This window comes from Hyla sarda, chromosome 6 (genome assembly GCF_029499605.1).
Source record: "Hyla sarda isolate aHylSar1 chromosome 6, aHylSar1.hap1, whole genome shotgun sequence".
Lineage (NCBI taxonomy): Eukaryota > Metazoa > Chordata > Amphibia > Anura > Hylidae > Hyla > Hyla sarda.
Window position 1 is genome coordinate 141,819,907 of NC_079194.1, and position 19,891 is coordinate 141,839,797.

At 45.5% G+C, this 19,891-nt stretch overlaps 2 protein-coding genes across 4 annotated transcripts in view; one reads left to right on the top strand and one right to left on the bottom strand.

Moving 5' to 3' along the window:
• LDHD (lactate dehydrogenase D) overlaps positions 1–11,869 on the bottom strand; it is a 47,021-nt gene extending 35,152 nt beyond the window's left edge. Inside the window, exons 1-3 of one of the 2 annotated variants that reach the window (XM_056525325.1) lie at positions 11,690–11,869; positions 11,408–11,599; positions 7,613–7,707 (exon numbers count right to left, since the gene is read on the bottom strand). In XM_056525325.1, coding sequence (XP_056381300.1) covers positions 7,613–7,707; positions 11,408–11,500 — 188 coding nt within the window. In that variant the 5' untranslated portion in view covers positions 11,501–11,599; positions 11,690–11,869. The other variant, XM_056525324.1, reaches the window with a different exon arrangement.
• The window catches only part of LCAT (lecithin-cholesterol acyltransferase), a 130,104-nt gene that overhangs the window by 46,352 nt on the left and 63,861 nt on the right, over positions 1–19,891 (top strand). The window lies entirely within an intron of this gene.

Below are 19,891 nucleotides of genomic sequence, written 5' to 3' on the forward strand. Positions count from 1 at the left end.
AAAGCCCACAATTCACTCCTATTGGAGTAATGATATGCTTTACCATACTCCACTGTACCAGTCGGTCATGCCAAGGGCTCGGTTTGAAGCCCTCCACAAATTTCTACATTATGCTAATAATGAAAATTGTCCACATCCCAGTGATCCAAATTTCGATCGCATATATAAAATTCGTCCCCCTGTAAACTATTTAAATCAAAAATTTTCAGAAGTGTACACCCCAGAAAAAGAGATTGCAGTGGACGAATCTCTTGTGCACTTCAAAGGAAGGTTGCACTTTAGGCAATACCTGCCTAACAAACGGGCCAGGTATGGGGTAAAACTTTATAAATTGTGTGAGAGCGCAACAGGCTATACACACAAATTTAGAGTTTATGAGGGGAAAGACTCTAAAATAGAGCCCCCAGAGTGTCCCCCCGTACTAACAACAACTGGAAAAATAGTATGGGATCTAATTCACCCCCTGCTAGATCAAGGGTATAACATCTACCTTGATAATTTTTACACTAGCGTCCCATTACTACAATGCCTGTTTGCCAAGGGGACTGTGGCCTGTGGTACCATCAGGTGAAACCAAAGGGATTTGCCTAAAATTTTTGTACGGCAGAAGTTGAAGAAGGGGGAAAGCAAGGCTGTGTGCAAGGACAACATGATGCTTGTGAAGTACCAGGACAAGCGTGATGTCCTTGTACTAACCACCTTACACCCAGACAGATCTACCCCTGTCCAAGTCCGTGGTACCACAGAGAGTGCCCCTAAACCTGTGTGTATTCAGGACTATAATAAGTTCATGGGAGGGGTGGATCTGTCAGATCAGGCCTTGCAGCCGTACACTGCCCTACGCAAAACTAAGACCTGGTATAAAAAATTGGCACTGCACCGCTTCCAAATTACCATGTACAATTCATTTGTGGTGTACAAACGTGCAGGAAATACATGCACATACCTGCAATTCCAGGAAAATGTTATTAACCCTTTAACGACGCAGGACGTATATTTACGTCCTGCGCCGGCTCCCGCGATATGAAGCATCACATCGCGTCGGTCCCGGCGCTCATCAACGGCCGGGACCTGCGGCTAATACCACACATCGCCGATCGCGGCGTGTGCAGTGTTATGGGTCCACTTGTTATTTTGTCGCACAATGATTTTTTTCTGTGAATTTTTGGGTAAAATGACTGATGTCACTGCAAAGTAGAATTGGTGACGCAAAAAATAAGCCATAATATGGATTTTTAGGTGGAAAATTGAAAGGGTTATGATTTTTAAAAGGTAAGGAGGAAAAAACGAAAGTGCAAAAACGGAAAAACCCTGAGTCCTTAAGGGGTTAAGGACTTTCTGTTTGGGGATCAGGAAGGGGAGGGAAGCAGAGCCACAGGATCTGAGAACAGAATAGTTCCAGGGCAACATTTTCCTGGGGTCGTTCCCCGTAGAGAATCGGGGAGTAGGCAACAGAAGAGGTGTCAGGTGTGCTCCAAGCGTGGAATTAGAAAAGACACTATATACCACTGTGAGACATGTCCCCACAAACTCGGTCTGTGCATTGAAGACTGTTTTAAAATCTATCACACAACATATGATTTCTAAATTTGTCCCCTTTAACTATTTTTAGAATGACTTTGAATAACTCTACCCAACGCACCCTTGGAATGACATGTGAGCAATTCAATAATTTCCCCTTTTTCTCCACTACACAATTTCCACAAATCTAATTGGCAAACCCCTAATAAGACTAAAAATTCCCATTATACCCCTAGATGAATACCATGGCAGGTATAGTTTTATATTTTCAACATTTTGCTAAACCTCTAACAAAACAAAACAAAATTCCATTATACCCCTAGATGAATACCTTGGCAGGTATAGTTTTATTTTCACCATCTAAACCCCTAAACAAAACTTTAAAAAATTTCCATTATACCCCCAGATGAATATCTTAGCAGCTTCCCGCTGTTCTGGCATCATAGGTGTTACGCCGAGCGCTCCGGGTCCCTGCTCCTCCCCGGAGCGCTCACGGCGTCTCTCTCCCTGCAGCGCCCCGGTCGGTCCCGCTGACCGGGAGCGCTGCACTGACATGGCCGTCGGGGATGCGATTCGCACAGCGGGACGCGCCCGCTCGCGAATCGCATCCCAAGTCACTTACCCGTCCCGGTCCCCTGCTGTCATGTGCTGGCGCGCGGCTCCGCTCTCTAGGGCGCGCGCGCGCCAGCTCTCTGAGACTTAAAGGGCCAGTGCACCAATGATTGGTGCCTGGCCCAATTAGCTTAATTGGCTTCCACCTGCTCCCTGGCTATATCTGCTCACTGCCCCTGCACTCCCTTGCCGGATCTTGTTGCCTTGTGCCAGTGAAAGCGTTTAGTGTTGTCCAAGCCTGTGTTACCTGAACTCTTGCTATCCATCTTGACTACGAACCTTGCCGCCTGCCCCGACCTTCTGCTACGTCTGACCTTGCCTCTGCCTAGTCCTTCTGTCCCACGCCTTCTCAGCAGTCAGCGAGGTTGAGCCGTTGCTAGTGGATACGACCTGGTTGCTACTGCCACAGCAAGACCATCCCGCTTTGCGGCGGGCTCTGGTGAACACCAGTAGCCTCTTAGAACCGGTCCACCAGCACGGTCCACGCCAATCCCTCGCTGACATAGTGGATCCACAACCTGTAAGCCGAATCGTGACAGTAGATCCGGCCATGGATCCCGCTGAGGTGCCGCTGCCAAGTCTCGCTGACCTTCCCACGGTGGTCGCTCAGCAATCGCAGCAGATTGCCCAACAAGGACAGCAGCTGTCGCAGTTGACCGCCATGTTACAGCAACTTCTGCCTCTGCTACAGCAGCAACCATCTCCTCCGCCAGCTCCTGCACCTCCTCCGCAGCGAGTGGCCGCTCCTAGCCTCCGCTTGTCCCTGCCGGACAAATTTGATGGGGACTCTAGACTCTGCCGTGGATTTCTGTCTCAGTGTTCCCTGCATATGGAGATGTTGTCGGACTTGTTTCCTACAGAACGGTCTAAGGTGGCGTTCGTAGTGAGCCTTCTTTCAGGAAAGGCCTTGTCTTGGGCCACACCGCTCTGGGACCGCAATGATCCTGCCACAGCCACAGTCCAGTCCTTCTTCGCTGAGGTCCGTAGTGTCTTCGAGGAGCCAGCCCGAGCTTCTTCTGCCGAGACTGCCCTGCTGAACCTGGTCCAGGGTAATTCTTCAGTGGGCAAGTACGCCATCCAATTTCGTACTCTTGCTTCCGAATTATCATGGAATAACGAGGCTCTCTGCGCGACCTTTAAAAAAGGCCTATCCAGTAGCATCAAGGATGTGCTGGCCGCACGAGTGATTCCTGCCAACCTGCAAGAACTTATCCATTTGGCCACCCGCATTGACATGCGTTTTTCTGAGAGACATCAAGAGCTCTGCCAGGAAAAAGACTCAGATCTCTGGGCACCTCTCCCACAGTATCCGTTGCAATCTACGCCTGGGCCTCCCGCCGAGGAGGCCATGCAAGTGGATCGGTCTCGCCTGACCCAGGAAGAGAGGAATCGCCGTAGGGAAGAAAATCTTTGTCTGTACTGTGCCAGTACCGAGCATTTCTTGGTGGATTGCCCTATTCGTCCTCCACGTCTGGGAAACGCACGCACGCAACCATCTCACGTGGGTGTGGCGTCTCTTGGTTCAAAGTCTGCTTCTCCACGTCTCACGGTGCCCGTGCGGATTTCTCCTTCAGCCAACTCCTCCCTCTCAGCCGTGGCCTGCTTGGACTCTGGTGCCTCTGAGAATTTTATTCTGGATTCTTTTGTGAATAAATTCTGCATCCCGGTGACCCGTCTCGTCAAGCCGCTCTACATTTCCGCGGTCAACGGAGTCAGATTGGATTGCACCGTGCGTTACCGCACAGAACCCCTCTTGATGTGTATTGGACCCCATCACGAAGTGATTGAGTTCTTCGTCCTTCCCAACTGTACCTCTGAGGTCCTCCTCGGTCTGCCATGGCTCCGGCTTCATTCTCCCACCCTTGACTGGACCACCGGGGAGATCAAGAACTGGGACTCTGCTTGCCATAGGAAGTGCCTCTCCCCCCCTCCCAGTCCCGTCAGGCAAGCCTCAGTGCCTCCTCATGGCCCCCGTCCTGGTGACACACTGCCCCGTGCCAGGCTTCGCCCTCTGCCCTCCCTCCCCATTCCCACTCCTGCTGTACTGCCTGCCGTTGAGGAAACCCTCCATTCTTTCCCGGTGTCCTCGTCCCAGGTAAAGCAGTTGTCGGACAAAAAAAGGGGGAGACCTAAGGGGGGGGGGGTACTGTTACGCCGAGCGCTCCGGGTCCCTGCTCCTCCCCGGAGCGCTCACGGCGTCTCTCTCCCTGCAGCGCCCCGGTCGGTCCCGCTGACCGGGAGCGCTGCACTGACATGGCCGTCGGGGATGCGATTCGCACAGCGGGACGCGCCCGCTCGCGAATCGCATCCCAAGTCACTTACCCGTCCCGGTCCCCTGCTGTCATGTGCTGGCGCGCGGCTCCGCTCTCTAGGGCGCGCGCGCGCCAGCCCTCTGAGACTTAGAGGGCCAGTGCACCAATGATTGGTGCCTGGCCCAATTAGCTTAATTGGCTTCCACCTGCTCCCTGGCTATATCTGCTCACTGCCCCTGCACTCCCTTGCAGGATCTTGTTGCCTTGTGCCAGTGAAAGCGTTTAGTGTTGTCCAAGCCTGTGTTACCTGAACTCTTGCTATCCATCTTGACTACGAACCTTGCCGCCTGCCCCGACCTTCTGCTACGTCTGACCTTGCCTCTGCCTAGTCCTTCTGTCCCACGCCTTCTCAGCAGTCAGCGAGGTTGAGCCGTTGCTAGTGGATACGACCTGGTTGCTACTGCCGCAGCAAGACCATCCCGCTTTGCGGCGGGCTCTGGTGAACACAAGTAGCCTCTTAGAACCGGTCCACCAGCACGGTCCACGCCAATCCCTCGCTGACATAGTGGATCCACAACCTGTAAGCCGAATCGTGACAGTAGGGGCTTCCTAAATCGGACATGCCCCCCAAAAAATTCTCTCTCCAAATTTTGCTCCTTCCCTTCTGAGACCTGTAGTTCACCAGCAAAGCATTTTACGACCTTTTATGGGTTATTTCCTTGCTCAAGGGAAATGTAAAATTTTTGGGAAACCAAGCATTTTAGGTAAAAAAATGTTCTTTTATTTTTACATATGCCAAAGTCGTGAAACCCCTGTGGGGTATTGAGGTTCACTTTACCCCTTGTTACGTTCCCCAAGGGGTCTAGTTTCCAAAATGTGATGCCATGTGGTTTTTTTTTTTGCTGTTCTGGCACCATAGGGGCTTCCTAAATGCGGCATGCCCCCAGAGCAAAATTTGCTTCCAAAAAGCCAAAATGTGACTCCTTCTCTTCTGAGACCTGTAGTGCGCCAGCAGAGCACTTTTCACCCCCATATGGGGTGTTTTCTGAATCGGGAGAAATTGGGCTTCAAATTTTGGGGGGTATTTTCTGCTTTAACCCTTTTTAAAAATGTAAAATTTTTGGGAAACCAAGCATTTTAGGTAAAAAATACATTTTTTTTTACATATGCAAAAGTCGTGAAACACCTGTGGGGTATTAGGGCTCACTTTATTCCTTGTTACATTCCCCGAGGGGTCTAGTTTCCAAAATGGTATGCCATGTGTTTTTTTTTTTTGGTTTTCTGGCACCATAGGGGCTTCCTAAAGGTGACATGTCCCTAAAAACCATTTCAGAAAAATGCTCTCTCCAAAATCCCCTTGTTGCTCCTTCCCTTCTGAGCCCTCTACTGTGCCCGCCGAACACTTTACATAGACATATCAGGTATGTCCTTACTCGAGAGAAATTGGGCTACAAAGACAAGTAAAAATTTTCTCCTTTTACCCCTTGTAAAAATTCAAAAATTGGGTCTAAAAGAACATGCGAGTGTAAAAAATGAAGATTTTGAATTTTCTCCTTCACTTTGCTGCTATTCCTGTGAAACACCTAAAGGGTTAAAACACTGACTGAATGTCATTTTGAATACTTTGGGGGGTGCAGTTTTTATAATGGGGTCATTTCTGGTGTATTTCTAATATGAAGACCCTTCAAATCCACTTCAAAACTGAACTAGTCCCTGAAAAATTGCGAGTTTGAAAATTTGGTGAAAAATTGGAAAATTGCTGCTGAACTTTGAAGCCCTCTGGTGTCTTCCAAAAGTAAAAACTCATCAATTTTATGATGCAAACATAAAGTGGAGATATTGTATATGTGAATAATTTTAAAAATTTTTTTGGGAATATCCATTTTCCTTACAAGCAGAGAGCTTCAAAGTTTGAAAAATGCAAAATTTTCAATTTTCTCATGACATTTTGGGATTTTTCACCAAGAAAGGATGCAAGTTACCACAAAATTTTACCACTATGTTAAAGTAGAATATGTCACGAAAAAACATTCTCGGAAACAGAATGATAGATAAAAGCATTCCAGAGTTATTAATGTTTAAAATGACAGTGGTCAGATGTTCAAAAAACGCTCTGGTCCTTAAGGCCAAAATGGGCTTGGTCCTTAAGGGGTTAACACCCATCTGATTCACATCCATTATAGATGCCTGGTGCAAATTTGTAGGCATGTGTCATAAGAAAACTTCATGGACCAGAGACCTACAATCACAATCCTATCCCTGTATCTTAGTTTATTTTAAGGGGTGATTGCTATTAAAAGTCCCCTATGGGGACTTACAAAATTTAAAGTTTCTTAAAAAAATGTTTAAAAAAATTTAAATGAGTTCCTCCCTCAGTAAACATGTAAATAAACCCTCCCAAAAAAAATAAAAAATTCAAAAATAAAGAAACAAACATATTTGGAATCGCTACATCACATCTCAGAAAATACTGAACAAAAAGTGATCAAAGAGTCACATATACGCAAAAGATTAAATCTACTGGTTATGGTGCAAAAATGATCATAAAGCTGTGTGTGCAGAAAAGTAAGAAAGTTATAGGGGTCAAAATAAGGCAATTTTAAATGGGCACTGTCATTTAAAATAATTTTTTTACATAAGATACAGCAGATAAAATAAATAAGATTCGTAATTTACTCCCTGTAAAATATGTCTTTTTAGGTCACTTTCATGACTTATAAATCTGGCCACTAGGGGTCTCTCTTCTGGTCCAGGAATGAAGAAAGAGACCCAGCATTTCAAGCTTCAAACAGGACGCGTTTCGGCACTTGGTCTTCTTCTGCTGTCTCAGTAGTGCCGAAACGTGTCTTATTTGTAGAATTTACAATAAACTACCACGCAAGTTTGAAATATTGAGTGCTGGGACTCTTTCTTCATTCCTATATGTACTTATACTCGGGCAATACCAACAACTGATGTGCCAACCCACCTATATCCCTTCTGGTCCAGACTGCATTCCGTCTGCTCAAAAGCACAGACTTTAGTCTCCTGCTGGACTGGCAGGAGACCAAACTCAGGAAGCGCGGTCTGGCCATAGGCAGTGAATAGCACTCGCTCTCTGCCTGTGTATAAAACAGCAGTCTGAATGTGGTCTGGACCAGAAGGAAGACCCCCTAGGGCCAGATTTATAAGGCCATGATAGTGACCTTTTTTTTAAAGGGTGGGAATTCTTCACCAGGCAGAGTTACCTGTGCATGGATTCATCCTTGCCATGCTGCTCCCGGACAACCATTGCTGTTGACACATTGCTTTCTCCAGCCACTGCCCTCAAATCATCTATCAGCTGCCAAGAGAAGAACAGAATAACAATCAGCAGTAGCAAAGAGTAAAGGCCAGCACCATTACAGTGCCAACCCTATAGAGCCCTGGCACTGTTTTGCCTCACTGTAAGATTCTTTGCACGTTAAACTTGGGCGTATGTTTGTAGAAGTGGAAAATTTAGGAGTATGGCAAATGCTATTAACTACAAAGGCACTAAAATTTGTCAGGTAAAAGATGAAAACAGAGACTAGTCTGCTAAGTGCAGAGCGAGAGGTCCATACAATAACTTATACAGTGGGGATCAAACGTTTGGGCACCCCAGGTAAAAATCTGTATTAATGTGCATAAAGAAGCCAAGGAAAGATGGAAAAATCTCCAAAAGGCATCAAATTACAGATTAGACATTCTTATAATATCTCAAAAAAAGTTAGATTTTATTTCCATCATTTACACTTTCAAAATAACAGAAAACAAAAAAATGGCATCTGCAAAAGTTTGGGCACCCTGCAGAGTTGTACATTGGATGCTAAATACAACAAGGGGTAATATGTATACCCGGGCAGTGACAGCTGATCCCGCAATATTTCACATAGCCCCATAATGAATAAGTACATCGGTCCTCTAGGTCTCGCGATTAGTAGAATGATGATGTAACCTTGGTTGCTAGGTAATGATTGGTTGCCCTTGATATAAATAAGAGCTCCATTTCCCCTTTGACTACGCCCCGGAAGAAGCAGATTTAGCGAAACCTTGGGTTGTGCCGGAGGTCCTGCTGTGTCCCCACTAGGTGAATATGTCTGTACCAATATTAACAGGGGTTTATTACTTTGTTTGCATTGCAGTTCTCAGGGTACGTCTTAAAGGGTGCTTTCACACTACGATTGTAGTGTACGGTTGCTGGATCCGGTTGGGATCCTGGTGCCTGGTGATGCCTGGTGCAAACGCTGACTCCGGTAGTCTCATTTTGCCCCGTATACAGTTTTCTGACCGGACCTAAAACCGTGGTATACCACGGTTCTAGGTCCAGTCAGAAAACCGCATTTGGGGAAAAATGAGACAACTGGAGTCAGTGTTTGACTCCGGTCAGCTCATTGAAATGAATGGGGTTCGGGCTGGATCCGGCTGGGATACGGGAGCGGCTGGTTTTCGCTCCTCCCAACCGGATCCAGCAACCATATACTACAATCGTAGTGTGAAAGCACCCTTATACATACCCCTAAGCATGTTGTGTCTAGCACATCTGTGGGATTGTTACATTATGAGGCACCTTGTTTTTATTTTCTCTTTTATGCTTTGTTTGATATACTTTATATATTGAAATGCCCCTGACCTGATCTGACATGCCCAAAGCTATCCATTAACCCCTTAAGGGGTTTTTCCATTTTCGTTTTTTTCCTCCTTACCTTGCAGTGACATTAGTCATTTTACCCAAAAATTCACGGCGAAACGGAAAGAAATAATCATTGTGCGACAAAATTTAAGAAAAAAAACGCCATTTTGTAACTTTTGGGGGCTTCCGTTTCTACGCAGTGCATATTTCGGTAAAAATGACACCTTATCTTTATTCTGTAGGTTCATACAGTTAAAATGATACCCTACTTATATAGGTTTGATTTTGTCATACTTCTGGAAAAAATCATAACTACATGCAGGAAAATGTATACGTTTACAAATGTCATCTTCTGACCCCTGTAACTTTTTTATTTTTCCACGTACAGGGCGGTATGAGGACTCATTTTTTGCGACGTGATCTGAAGTTTTTACTGGTATGATTTTTGTTTTGATCGGACTTTTTGATTACTTTTTATAAATTTTTTAATGGTATAAAAAGTGACCAAAATACGCTTTTTTGGACTTTTGAATTTTTTTGCGCATACGCCATTGACCGTGCGGTTTAATTAATGATATATTTCTATAGTTCGGACATTTACGCATGCGGCGATACCACATATGTTTATTTTTATTTACACTGTTTTATTTTTTTTATGGGAAAAGGGGGGTGATTCAAACTTTTATTAGGGAAGGGGTTAAATGACCTTTATTAACACTTTTTTTTAACTTTTTTTTTGCAGTGTTATAGCTCCCGTAGGGACCTATAACACTGCACACACTGATCTCTTACACAGATCACTGGCGTGTATTAACATGCCTGTGATCAGTGTTATCGGCGCTTGACTGCTCCTGCCTGGATCTCAGGCACGGAGCAGTCATTCGCCGATCGGACACCGAGGAGGCAGGTAAGGGCCCTCCCGGTGCCCTGTAAGCTGTTGGGGACACCGCGATTTCACCGTGGCTGTCTCGAACAGCCGACTGACTAGCCGGGATAGTTTCACTTTCACTTTAGAAGCGGCGGTCAGCTTTGACCGCCGCTTCTAAAGGGTTAATACCGCACATTGCCGCGATCGGCGATGTGTGGTATTAGCCACGGGTCCCGGCTGTTGAGCGCCGGGATCGACGCGATGTGATGCGGGGTCGCAGCGCGACCCCGCTTCATATTGCGGGAGCCGGCGCAGGACGTAAATATACGTCCTGCGTTATTAAAGGGTTAATTTAAAAAAATTCGACTTTTTATCTAATATTATGGTATATTATCATTGCATTAATTTGTATGTTGTCTAGTCCATAGCAAGGGCCCTGCTTGGACTATTCTGTGTAATTTAATAAAATACTGTTATATATACAACCAGTCCTATCCCAACTATTTCCTACTCTTACAATTATACACCACATTTCACATACAAATATATACCTTGAGGTCTGCATCCATTTCTTTTACTGATCTTTTACATTGATCAGTGGTTTCTCATAAGAAACCACTGATCGATGATTCTGCCGTTTGACTGCTCATGCCTGGATCTCAGGCACTGAGCAGTCATTTGGCGATCGGACACCAGGAAGCAAGGTAGGAGACCCTGCTCGTGTCCTACAGCTGTTCGGCATGCCGCGATTTCGATGCAGCGATCCCGAACAGCCCCCTGAGCTAACCGGCAGTGATTTAGTTTCACTTTAGACGCGGCGTTCAACTTTAAACGCCACGTCTAAAGGGTTAATAGCGCGGCACTGCGATCAATGCCGCGGGCTATTAGCCATGAGTCCCGGCCATTGTTAGAAGCCAGGCCAGGCCCCGCGTTACAGAACGGGAGCAATCTCACGACGTACAGATACGCCCTGGGTCCTTGAAAGGTTAAGATGGGGTCTGAAAAGATGCACCATTTTTTGCTAAAATTGCCGTGTTCCCTGCAAAATCGTTCATCCCCATGTAATATCTGAACTGTGGACCATACTCTACATAACACATCAGCATTTATATGGGTGGTAAAAATGAGTAAAGTTTACCACACATAAGATCCAGTGTGCTAACAGCTGTTTGGGCATGCTGGGAATTGTAGTCTTACAACAGTTAAACGTCCACAGTTTGGAGACCACTGCTATAAATACTTGTGTTTAGTACTTTCCTGTGGAGGCACACTGCAATGTATAGATTCCAAGTGTAAAGGAGGTCTTATTGTGATCTTGTCAGCTACATGTCCATATGTAAATGGCTACCCTATAATAAATACAAAATGCAAAAAAATATATAACTGTGGCGACGGTAAGACATGACCTAATTTAGATTGTATACATGGCTAAATATGGAGAGGGGGGTATCAAGGGAGAATCTGCTAACCTCTGAACCCTCATTCTCTAGACCAGTCAAATTCTTGTATGTGATGTCATCATACCTGCGCCGTAACTCTGTATGATCGGCAGCTCCACGTTTTGGGATGGCAGAGACTGGCAGCCCTCTTTATACCTTCTAACATTAGCAGAGCCATGACAGCCAGGCCACTCAGGAAGCTCACACACTTCTATCCAGTCAGGGCTCTGCGTCCCGCCTATACATCAAGCAGAGCTTATGTAATGCATTTATGTCCCTGCATAGAGGAAAAAGCACAAGGACATTGGAGAGAATAGGCGGGGAAACTGATAATAGTACTAAGACACAGGACACCATCAACACCCACTTAAAGAAACAGCAGCACACACATTGGTGGCTCCTCCTATTCATTCATGGAACCTGAGACAAGTTCAGTGATGAAGAATTCTATGAAGGCATAAGGCTATCCAGTATATAAGATAGGGCCACGGACTATTGATAGTATTTATAATATTGAGCAGACTAGATGGGCCAAATGGTTCTTATCGCGACACATTCTATGTTTCTATGAGAAGCAGCACAGGATAGAGGAAACAGCTGTCTGCTTGGCTCCTAAATCTAATCCTTTCATGTGTGATACTGTTTGTTAAGTACCATATTATAGCCTATCATGTTTATTTGTCTCCAGGGAAGCAACAATATTGAGTGCAGGAGGGGAGAGATTTATACAGACGCATAGAGGGGACAGGAGGGGACATATTTATACAGACACATAGAGGAGACAGGAGGAGACATATTTATACAGACACATAGAGGGGACAGGAGGGGAGATATTTATACAGACACATAGAGGGGAAAGGAGGGGATATATTTATACAGACACATAGAGGAGACAGGAGGGGACATATTTATACAGACACATAGAGGGGACAGGAGGGGATATATTTATACAGACACATAGAGGGGACAGGAGGGGAGAGATTTATACAGACACATAGAGGGGACAGGAGGGGAGATATTTATACAGACACATAGAGGAGACAGGAGGGGAGATATTTATACAGACACATAGAGGGGACAGGAGGGGGAGATATTTATACAGACACATAAAGGGGAAAGGAGGGGATATATTTATACAGACACATAGAGGGGAAAGGAGGGGAGATATTTATACAGACACATAGGGGAGACAGGAGGGGAGATATTTATACAGACACATAGAGGAGACAGGAGGGGAGATATTTATACAGACACATAGAGGGGACAGGAGGGGAGAGATTTATACAGACACATAGAGGAGACAGGAGGGGACATATTTATACAGACACATAGAGGGGAAAGGAGGGGATATATTTATACAGACACATAGAGGGGAAAGGAGGGGAGATATTTATACAGACACATAGAGGGGACAGGAGGGGAGATATTTATACAGACACATAGAGGAGACAGGAGGGGAGATATTTATACAGACACATAGAGGGGACAGGAGGGGGAGATATTTATACAGACACATAGAGGGGAAAAGAGGGGATATATTTATACAGACACATAGAGGAGACAGGAGGGGAGATATTTATACTGACACATAGGGGAGACAGGAGGGGAGATATTTATACAGACACATAGAGGAGACAGGAGGGGAGATATTTATACAGACACATAGAGGAGACAGGAGGGGAGATATTTATACTGACACATAGAGGAGACAGGAGGGGAGATATTTATACAGACACATAGAGGAGACAGGAGGGGAGATATTTATACAGACACATAGAGGGGACAGGAGGGGAGAGATTTATACAGACACATAGAGGGGACAGGAGGGGAGATATTTATACAGACACATAGAGGAGACAGGAGGGGATATATTTATACAGACACATAGAGGGGACAGGAGGGGGAGATATTTATACAGACACATAGAGGGGACAGGAGGGGGAGATATTTATACAGACACATAGAGGGGAAAGGAGGGGATATATTTATACAGACACATAGAGGAGACAGGAGGGGAGATATTTATACTGACACATAGGGGAGACAGGAGGGGAGATATTTATACAGACACATAGAGGAGACAGGAGGGGAGATATTTATACAGACACATAGAGGAGACAGGAGGGGAGATATTTATACAGACACATAGGGGGATATTTATCAAAGCTGTTTATGTCCCGCATCAATATAGACCAAACTACAGAGGGTTAGGCTGGTCTATTGTGCACCTAATTTATCAACAGGTGCACGGCTCTTGGTAAATTCTGTGCACAGACTTCATGATCTATGCTTTAGACTGTATTTAAACCTGCTCCAGCATGGTCTGACATTTCAGCGCACTTTCAGCCGATGCTACTTTTGATAAATTCAGCACCAATGCATTTTTCTGTCTCAAATAGGCTAGAATGCACTAAAATAGACTAGAATGCATCATGTTCTAAAAATCCTCTAAAGCAAAAGTCGCAGAAAAGTCGCACATATTTAGATTGCGACTTTCTGTGCGACAAATTTAGACAGGAAAAACCAATCTAAATCCTTTGATAAATATCCCCCATAGAGGGGACAGAAGGGGAGAGATATTTATACAGACACATAGAGGGGACAGGAGGGGAGGGGAAAGATACTTATACAGTGATCCCTCAACATATGATGGTAATTCGTTCCAAATGAACCATTTTTTAGTTGAAACCATCGTATGTTGAGGGATCCGTGCAATGTAAAGTATAGGAAGTTATACTCACCTGTCCCCGCCACTCCGGACCGTCACCGCTGCCCTGGATGTCGCCCTCCATCTCTGTCGCCGCATCCCCGGGTGTCCCCCACCGCTCCGGACCGCCTCTGCTGCCCGGGATCATCGCTCTTCATCACAGTCATCACGTCGCTGTGCACGACGCTCCTATTGGATGACGGGACGGCGTGCGTGGCGACGTGATTGAGAGCGACAGCGATGTAGCGGAGCCCAAAGGGGGACGGTCCAGAGCGTCAAGGGACAGGTGAGTGACCATCACCGGACCACACGGGGCACCTTAAACGGCTATCTGGCAGCAGCTGAAGCAGTCTGCGCTGCCGAATAGCCGTTTATGCGATGGCCCCGACATATAAAAGCATTGTATGCTAATGCTGCCTTCAACATGCAATGGCCTCTGAGAGGCCATCGTATGTTGAAATTATCGTATGTCGGGGCCATCGCAGGTCGGGAGATCACTGTACAGTCACATGGAGGGGAGGGGAAAGATACTTATACAGTCACATAGAGGGGACAGGAGGGGAGGGGAAAGATACTTATACAGTCACATAGAGGGGACAGGAGGGGAGGGGAGGGGAAAGATACTTATACAGTCACATAGAGGAGACAGGAGGGGAGGGGAAAGATACTTATACAGTCACATAGAGGAGACAGGAGGGGAGGGGAAAGATACTTATACAGTCACATAGAGGAGACAGGAGGGGAGGGGAAAGATACTTATACAGTCACATAGAGGAGACAGGAGGGGAGGGGAAAGATACTTATACAGTCACATAGAGGGGACAGGAGGGGAGGGGAAAGATACTTATACAGTCACATAGAGGAGACAGGAGGGGAGGGGAAAGATACTTATACAGTCACATAGAGGGGACAGGAGGGGAGGGGAAAGATACTTATACAGACACAGAGAGGACAGGAGGGGAGGGGAGAGATATTTATACAGTCACATAGAGGGGACAGGAGGGGAGAGATATTTATACAGACACATAGAGGGGACAGGAAATAAGGGGAGAAGATACTTATACAGTCACATAGAGGGGACAGGAAATAAAGGGAAAGATACATATACAGTCACAGAGGGGATAGGACGGGAGGGAAGAAGATGCTCATAAGCTGTATGGAAGTTACATTTTTGTGCTGTGACCTGTACTTTCATCACTACTATTTTTGCATAAATGTCACATTTTGATCACTTTTTATTCAATTTTATGTTGGGATGTGATGAAAAATCAGCAGTTTTGGAGTTTACACTCTTTTTTGAGTTAACCTTATCATGAAGGATCAGGAAGGTGATACTTTAATAGTTCAGGCAATTTCGCACACAGAGATACCAGCGTCAACACTTTTTTGTTTTTTTGAGACACTACGGCATGAAAACTGAGTGTAGCACCAAGAGACTAGTATAGCGACATATAACGTAAAACTGCTTGGAGGGGGGGCACATGCACATGGCTCACTAGGAAGGATGCATTCCTTGTGAGCTCCGCGCCACCTGCTGGGATTTAGCTTATCTCGCTGATTTATCAGCTCCAAAGTGGCAACACTTACCCTAAACCGATGGAGAGGAGTCGAGCTGGGGGCTCTTAACGCTCGTTATCCCACACTATACCTGAAATCTTCCGGGCTGGCAAAATGTCTAACATGGCGCCGACTCCTTCACGTGCATCTAGCCCTGCCGTCCCTGAGGAGGAAGACATTGCTGACACCTCCCCGTTATCTATAATGCCTGCTGACCCGATGAATCAATCGGAGCTCTACCGATCCATCTAGCTGATGTTTAAGGCTAAACTTTCTAAAGCTGTGGCAGACTTCTCCAAGCAGGTAGGCGACTTGGGCAATAGAGTCTCCGAGATAGAGATAAAGGAAGATGACCTAGTTGAAACTATCAAGGCTGATAGGACCCTCATAATTGACCACACCGATAAACTGGAACTGCTGGAGCTCAAGATAGAGGACCTAGAGAACCGGTCATGCAGAGCTCATGTCCGCATCCGCGGCCTACCTGAGTCAGTTACAAACTTAAACACTACTGTTCTAGACTTTTTCGCCACACTGCTGCCTCAGGCAGATAGGTCTTTCCTGCGCATGGATCGCATTCATGGAGTACTAGGTCATCCTAAAAATCCTTAAGTCCCCCGGGATGTCGTACTTCGTATGCATTACCCAGAAATGCGTGACAAACTTTGCCAAGCTGCCCGCAATGTCTCCCCACTTCCAGATATGCTGCCTGCCGTTCACTTGTATGCTGACTTAGCACTGTCGACCCTGGAGAGACGGCGCAATATGAGACCTGTCACCTTGGCTCTACAATAGGCCCAAATCAAATACCGTTGGGGCTTCCCCTTCAATCTGCAATTCCAAGTGCGCAATCATTCTTATACTGTGCGTAAACCATCAGAGGCTATGGAAATCCTGCACCGTGAGGACATCCCTTATGATGAGCATGCTACACTGCCCTCCCGTTCACCTACTCTCAAGAGTCTATGGCAACATATTGATGTTCCACATAAGCGCCATCGCTCTCAACCACACAAGCCTGGATGAATGGACCTTTTTTCTGAACTCCTTCTATTTGTAAGTTTATCCTAGTTCAGATATTTTCGGACTGTTTCCTACTCCTGCCATTCGGATACCTCCTACCTCCACTCTCCTTGGGGATAGCTATGTTGATTACCGTTATGATGGTTTTTGTTGATTACATTACCTGAGCTCTTATGGCTCTTACAGGCATTTACACTTCCATATTTGGGACTTCATGCTGTTGTTACTGTTATATTATGTCTCCCTATTTCTCCCCCCCCCCCCCCTTCTCTCCTTTTCGATTTGATCTACATTTGCTTATTTCTTTTACTCCCGCTCTCTCTTGATTCCCTCCCTCTCCTATTTATTCTTTGCTTTTTCTGTTTATATGCCCGTTGCTGTTATTGTTCTATCATAGTGATGCCATTCCTTAGGGGATCCCAGTGGGGGTGGATTAACTTGCTGCCCTACTTCCCGGGAGGTACTGGTCATTGGGGTGGACTAGAGTTACGGTCCTCCTGATGTTCGCTCTCCCATGGTATCTTGTGTATTTGTTTGTTTGGTTTTCCCCATTTGTTCATTCTCCCTCTGATCTATTTCCTGAGTTTGTACATCATACCTTGTTGGTTTTTTCTTCTCCCTGTTGTTGAACTTTGTTTTCCAGAGTATACCCACCTGGCTTTCTATTTCTCTATGTCTTACTTACTGGTCAACACCCCCCCTTTCTTAGCTTCTTGTTCTATTATCCTTATGTGTCGTGTCTTATCCGACAATGTGAGGGGATTTAATTCTCCACTTAAGAGGAAGAAGACATTTATTTATCACCTCAGACACGATCCCTATATAAATAATCTTCATGAATCCCACTTTACCTCCTCTTCATACCCAAAATTTCTGCACAAGAATTATTCCAGTTACTATGTAGCTTCCTTCCAGATGAAATTTCGAGGTGTAGTTACTCTATTAAAGAATTCCTTTACCTTTATGTGTACCCACAGTGATCCAGAGGGTCGTTTCTTAATCCTTGAGGGGGTATACCAGGAAAAGAAAATGTATATTGTTAACTCATATGCCCCTAATGATGATCCTCTCCCCTTTTTTGTTAGCTTGGCAACCAAACTACAATCCCTTAGCTATGACCATATTATATGGAGTTGGGATTTCAATATGGTCTTCAATGGCATGCTGGACAGGTCCAGTCCCTCCTTCTTTAGACGCACTGAGGCTCAGCAGAGACTCCTGATTCAGACCTTTGCTGATCTTGATTTGGCCGATACATGGAGGGAACATAACCTACAACAGAGGGGATACACCTATTACTCTCCTGCCCATCAAGTCTATACACTTATTGACTGGATTCCTACTGATTCTGCTACATTATCCCACCTTCTTTATGCCCGCCATATACATTGGGCCTCATTTACTAAGAGTGTCAGGTTTTTACTAGTGGGAAATGTTGTTTAAAATTTGCAGGATTCCACCTTATTTACTATGGGGATCACAGATTTACAAGTTGGGAACATTTTCTGACCAGCTTTTTCTAGGTGGAAATTTCCAGCCATTTATCCACAGGATTTTCTGTGAATTCAAAAGTAAATAAGTCCGGTAGTGAAACCATGCCCCTTTTTGGGCCAGCCCCACCCCTTTTGCGGCAGACCACGTTCCTTTTTGGGCTTTCCACAGTGCAATGTCGGATATGTCTGCGCCAAAATAACCTGACAAAAACTGGTCAGTTTCTGCTTACTAAATGAGGCCCATTGTGTTTGGTCTGATCATGACTTAGTTCTTTCAGATTTTTACATAGGGACTCGCTGCTCTACTCCCTTCTCATGGGGTCTCAATGAGTCGCTACTCTGCAGACCACATGTTTGCACTCAACTTGAATCCGACCTCTCAGACTATTTTTCCTCTATCTCTACCTCTTCAGCTGATGTTGTATGGGTCTGGATGGCACATAAGGCATTTATAAGGGAGAAAATCATATATATGGCTTCTCACTTAAAACATGCTCGAACAACCGCTCAAGCTACGTTAGAAAATAAGCTTGCCAGACTGGCGGTAGCACATCAGCTCAATCCCTCTATGTATTTACTCCAGGCATTATGTACTACCAGACTGCAGCTTGATGCTGTTTTATCTGACCGCACTGAAAAGGCTCTCCGCTGGACGCAGGCCACTTATTATAAATGGGCCAATAAACCTGACCGTCTTTTTGCTTCTATGCTGAGAAATCGGCAGAGAATCAAGGTGCATAGGATACAATTAAAGCCTGGGGTGCCCACTTCAGATCCATCACATATCTATTCTGTTTTCCACTCTTTCTATTTGTCACTCTATGGAAATAGAGCTCCCCTACCTACCTCTTCTTCCATTTCATCTTTTTTGTCCTCTGTCTCTATTCCTTCTCTTTCTCCCTCCGCTAGAGATTCCCTTAACTCTCCTGTCACTGCTGAGGAGGTTGATGTAGCGATCTCTGATTTGAAGTTGGGTAAGGCGCCTGGCCCGGGCGGCCTTTCTGCCCTCTACTACAAAAAATGTTGCCCCCCTATTAATCCCCCATATTGCCTCTTATTGTAATAAACTAATGTCCGGCTCTCCTATGCCCCCTGAATTCCTACAATACTCTATCATTGTAATACTCAAACCTAATAAGGACCCCCTTTTACCTTCCAATTACCATCCCATTTCTCTTATTAATTTAGACACCAAACTCTTCACATCCATCCTTGCCCGCTGCCTTAATGGTCTGCTGCCTAGCCTCTTACACAATGACCAGGTAGGTTTTATTCCGGGCAGACAGGCTCCAGATAATATCCGAAAATTTTTTAATGTTATTCAATGGGCCTTTGCGACTAACACCCCTCTTACCCTATTGGGCCTTGACATTGAGAAGGCTTTGACACTGTGTCGTGGCCATACTTGTTTGGTGTTTTGTCTGCAATGGTATTCTCTGGTCCTTTTGTGGAGGCTCTGCACACGCTTTACTCAAATCCAGTAGCCTATCTTAAATTACCCTCCCTCACTCCTTTGATTCCCAATTTCACGTGGTACTCGCCAGGGGTGCCCTCTTTCCCCAGCCCTTTTTGCCTTGGTTATGGAACCCCTGGCGAGTCTCATCCGTGCGTACCCTGATATTATAGGGGTTCTCAGGTGGAAAACCGGTGGCAGAAAGTTAAACAGATTTGTAAATTACTTCTATTAAAAAATATTTACCCTTCCAGCACTTTTTAGCAGCTGTATGCTACAGAGGAAATTCTTTTCTTTTTTAATTTCTTTTTTGTCTTGTCCACAGTGCTCTCTGCT